At 35.7% G+C, this 4,910-nt stretch overlaps 1 protein-coding gene across 1 annotated transcript; it reads right to left on the reverse strand.

Moving 5' to 3' along the window:
* Positions 1–2,451: 2,451 nt before the first annotated feature.
* Positions 2,452–4,688, reverse strand: LOC107943625 (equilibrative nucleotide transporter 1). Its single transcript, XM_016877398.2, has 3 exons — positions 4,685–4,688; positions 4,157–4,600; positions 2,452–3,396 (listed from the first exon to the last, which is right to left on the reverse strand). Exons 1-3 carry the CDS (start codon positions 4,686–4,688, stop codon positions 2,597–2,599), a joined length of 1,248 nt encoding a protein of 415 aa, XP_016732887.2. The 3' UTR covers positions 2,452–2,596.
* Positions 4,689–4,910: the final 222 nt, after the last annotated feature.

The raw sequence follows: 4,910 nt of genomic DNA on the forward strand, positions 1-4,910 counted from the left end.
CTAACTAATCTGCAAGTTGTCCTCGTATTGTTTCTTCTTTCCAGGTTTCTAGAGATTCAAATGACAAGTTTCAACTTCATTATCTTCCTGATGAGAGACGATTCCATTTGATCGAAAAAGGTAATGTTCAAGTGCTTAAAGGTAAGCAAGGTAAGGAGTTTTTAGTCAATGAATCATGGCAATCAGGTTTGAAAGTTGTTGATAAAATTTTCGATAACCTAGTTTTAAAAAGATCTCCTTATTTTGATTTGGTTAATTATTACTCGCTATTTATGGTTGATAAATTTGTTTTAAGTGGAGGCATGAAGAGTTGTTCACTCAATAAGTTTTGTGTTGAAAAATCTTTTAATGTTGTTCGATTAAATCCACAAATACAAAATCTGATCATGTTTGATAAAGAACTTTCATGTGAAACGCTCAATCTGTTTGATCGTGATGGTAATGAAAATTTTTTAACTTTTTAGTGTGAAATCTTCGTATATTTGCATGAGATTTGAGAGATTTGATTGTTTGAATTTATTTTTCCCTACATCTTCTTTATTTGGCATGTGTGATGTCTTGGTGAAAGTGAAGTTTTTGTTACGTTACGGAACGACCGATCAAAACCATGTTTTTAAACCCGGAGCCTGTATTCCTAAGTTGACGTCAAGCGAAGGTGAGTATCAAAATTGTATTTTGAATCAATGTGTTGACCCCTTCTATTTGCTTCAAGTTTTATCTTTATTTAGTTCGAAAACCAAACATATGAATTTCGTTGGCTTGCCAAGTCAAAATCAAATTTTTGATTCTGGAGGTTGTTGTATATTGTTGCTTAATGGATTCAAACATGTGTTGCATGATTTTAACTTTAATGTGCTTCAAGTTCTTCATAAGTTACTAGCCACAAATTTTTCTGGTCAAATTGAAATGGTGAACAAAAACTTTGTCTTTGATCCCGGTGAATGTTGTTCCATATCATTGTTAAAGGGATTTGGACCATGGAATTCTAATTTTCAAAACTATAATCTTCAAATACCTTGTGAATCAGGTTTGTTTCCATCGAAGAAAAAGGTAAAACCAATTTCTGTTTTTGATCCCTGTATTGATTCATGTGTTGTTCTTTTGAGTTTATTTGTTCAAGTTGTGACTAAAATCCTGGAAAGTTCTTTTGTGTTTAACCTTCATTGTGTCACTAATTTGTTTTATTGTTTTGTAGGTGACGATCTTAGGTGGTACCCTTCTAAAGAGGGATGGCATGCAAATGACCTTCTTTCTTACCGAGCCATTTGTGGTTCTCAGAATTTTGAAAATAATTCTTTCCGGATCATGAACAAAGGGGGTCATGATCTTGAAAACTTTTTCTCGAGCAAGTGGCCCGATTTGAGGACAAATCGTTTTCAAGAGGGAGGGTATGATGCGATCCCGGTCGCATCATGTTACGACACAACTCGATGCTACCGAGATTGGTCCAAACTCGAGGGGCCCAAGTGCAAAATAAAGTTTTTAATTTTAGTTTGTCAATTTGGCTGCTGGAAAATAAGGACTTTGATTCATTAATTTTTAGTTATTTTAGTTTGTGTTTTTAATTATGTCATAGTTTGCACATCATTAATATGTGTTCTGCATTTAATAAAGTCATGCATTATGTAACTTTCATGTTAGTTAAGTTTGCATCATTAAATTAAGTCAAGTTAGTTTAATTATGTAACTTTCATGTTAGTTAAATTTGCATTTCAAAACCATGCATTTAAGCATCTTAGAGCACGTTTGGTTCGCTGTATTGGATTAGAGGTGTATTGGATTGGATTAGAGGTGTAATGGAATAGAGGTGTAATAGCAAATCAACTGTTTGGTTGAATGTAATGGAATAGAGGCGTAATAGTAAAACTGTGTTTGGTTGAATGTAATAGAGGTGTAATAGCATAATGGAGAAAACTAAAATGACCAGAATACCCTTAGCATAAATTTGTTTTGGTAAATGATTATTGTTATTGTTATTTAAATTTTAATAAGATTATTTATTATCAAAAATAAATAATTTAATCATATTTAAACATAATTATTATTTAATATATTTTAATTAAAATATATAATTTAATAAAATTCTTAATAATTAGCAGAAATTTGTTTTGGTAAATTATTTTATTTAAATTTTAATAAGATTAATATCAATAATAAATAATTTAATCATATTTAAACATAATTATTATTAAATATATTTTAATTAAAATATATAATTTAATAAAATTCTTAATAATTAATATTCTTATATGAATTTACTCAAACCATAATATATGATACTGTAAAATATAAATTAACATAATTATTATTAAATATATTATAACTATATTTGCTGCAACATCATAGAAATTCAATACCGTAAATCACTCCAATTTTCCTATTTAAACTCTATAACTATATTTGCTGCAACATCATAGAAATTCAATGGAAGCAAACTAGACTAAAAGCAGATAATAGCCAAATGTTTCCATTTTTTCTTTTTCATGTTTTTAAGATGCAGGCATACATTGAAAGCAGATATGCACACTTCAGGCACAGTATTCATCATACAATTTGAAGAAAAACACTGCTACAAACAACGGCTTTTAGATAAACTTTACAAAGGTAAACACATCATTAGCACAAATTCATAGCGGCCACCTGTTGGAGAGATCTTGGCTGATGATCCGATGACCCAGAACCAAGCTATGACTGATCCTGATGCCAGACCAACTACTAGAAAGAACACCATAACGATGCCAGAAGTCTCTGCGTGTTGTATCTGGACAGATTTGGGAGCCATGATCATTAACACACTTGTCAAGTAGCCATTAGTTAGACCTAGAAGGCAAGTCAGTAACGAGACTGGAAACTCTGTTCGGAAGAGCTGAGGGCCGTGCAAGCAACCTATGAAGAGAGGAAAGAACAGTAACCTCACAACACAAGCGGAAATAGCAACCTTTGCATTTTCAAGGAGATAGACTGCAGTCAACGATTTGCCAACCAGGTCAAACACATTGTAGCCTGTTATAAGGAGGACCGGATACCAGTCCTTGAGAACCAATGAGTGCACATCCTCCGTGATGTATCCTGGAAATATTGATAAAGTCACAAAATATATGAGGACGATCCCAAATCCATACCACTTGACTGTTCCTACTATATTCCACAAGGTTGCTCTCCAAACAGGCCCGGTCATGAGACCTTTCTTTGCTTTTTCCTCCTTAACAGCCTCAGCCTTTAACTCTTCATAGTACTGCATAATCGGAAGTTTGTGTGCCACATTGTACAAGACTATGCATATGACCATAAACACAATGCTAGTAAAAAAGTAAAGGTAGGCACTCTTTCTCAGGCCATCAGCATCTTGTGGAAATACAGCTTTGGTTAGGATCCTTAGCATTGAAACAAGGACCCCTGCGCCCAACAATTTGACAAATTAAAATTTCATTAGACGAGGAAGCAGCACAGTTCTTCATATAATAGGATTCAATACAAAAGATAAAAAATGAAAGAAATGAATTTTGTATCCAGGAATATTCAAGTGAAACTACTGACCACATGGGTACTAATTGTAACTATGGTTTAATTTCTATTACACCATATAAAAAGCATAGCCATAGACCATGTGTGGTAGAGGAAAAATGTTACAAGTGGTTCAAGATTCAGAGTTCATAGTGTCATCAAGAGCTTTATTACATACCTGGCGAATCAAGGCAACTTTCAAGCTGTTAAAGCAAAACATACCTTGAAAACAACTAACATATAATTAAGCTATCCTTGAGTCAAACCACTGGTTGGGCTACTTCAGCTATAATAATTAGTAATTACTGAACAGCTCGATGCCCTTAAGCAAAGTCTTGAATTTGAATCTTATGGATGGAGAAAACCGCATAGAGGGAGCTTCCTCCCAAAAATGGAGTTAGACCTGGGTCAACTCTGGAATTAGCCGAGGCCCTTGTTGGTACCGGAAACCGGAGGTCACAGACCAGAACAATACTAAACAGCTAAATTTCTGAGCCTTCAAATAATGAAGAACAAGTTCCTTAGAAATAGACCAATGACTCCTTTAAGTACCAATCTAATAAACTTCACCAACTTTCAAGAATTCATGGATCAACAAAATTAAATTAACATCCATATCTACAGTTAGTCAAAAAGTTGGTCGTTAAATTACCAGAACCGCCGGATCCTGCAATGATAGCCTGCATGTAGCGTTCAGGCAATTCCCCAGCCACTCCAATGAGCCCACCTTGAACAAGCGCATCGCCTATACCCGCCAGAGCGAGAAGACCGACCGTGACGTAGAATTTGTCATACAATCCGACCTGACCCTTAATATAAACCGCATCCATAACAGGCACGACGAGCAGGGAAACCACGAAAATGCCCAAACCAACATTGATCTGCATGTAAGCTTTACTCTTGTGAGCATAAAATACAATGACCAAGAGGCAAGCGAGGCCGACGACCATGTAAACGACGGTGAAAACACGGTGGACGGAAGCTTCCGGGTAGAGGTAGGAAAAGTAATCGACGGCAGTGATGAAGCTATTCCATGGGAGGAGAAAGCCAATGCCCAAAGTGAAGTAGATGATGTAGCCCAAATTGAATTTATCTTCTGGTTATAGGAATGTGCGGAGGAGGAGGGCAGATTCAGAGTCGGGTTTCGGGCCTCCGCCGATTGCGGATGCATCGGGGAAACCCATTTCTGTTTTTGTTTGGTTTTGTTTTGTTTTTTTCCACCAAAATGCAACTGGGAGGAGAAATTATGAGGATAGAAGAGGAGAGGGTCGGGTAGGGAGGGAGGGTAAAACAGAGAGTTGGGGAGGGAAGCCAGACGTAATACCTATTACTCGATTTGGGAAGGGATTAGAAAAGCAGGGAATTTGGGGATTAGGTCGGGATTGTATTACGCCCGTAATACCTAT

This window comes from Gossypium hirsutum, chromosome D01 (assembly GCF_007990345.1).
Source record: "Gossypium hirsutum isolate 1008001.06 chromosome D01, Gossypium_hirsutum_v2.1, whole genome shotgun sequence".
Taxonomy (NCBI): Eukaryota; Viridiplantae; Streptophyta; class Magnoliopsida; order Malvales; family Malvaceae; genus Gossypium; species Gossypium hirsutum.

Coding starts and splice junctions, on each gene's coding strand:
- LOC107943625 (XM_016877398.2), bottom strand. Junction 3,397..4,156: donor TGCAGGATCCGGCGGTTCTG/GTAATTTAACGA, acceptor TGTTGGGCGCAG/GGGTCCTTGTTTCAATGCTA.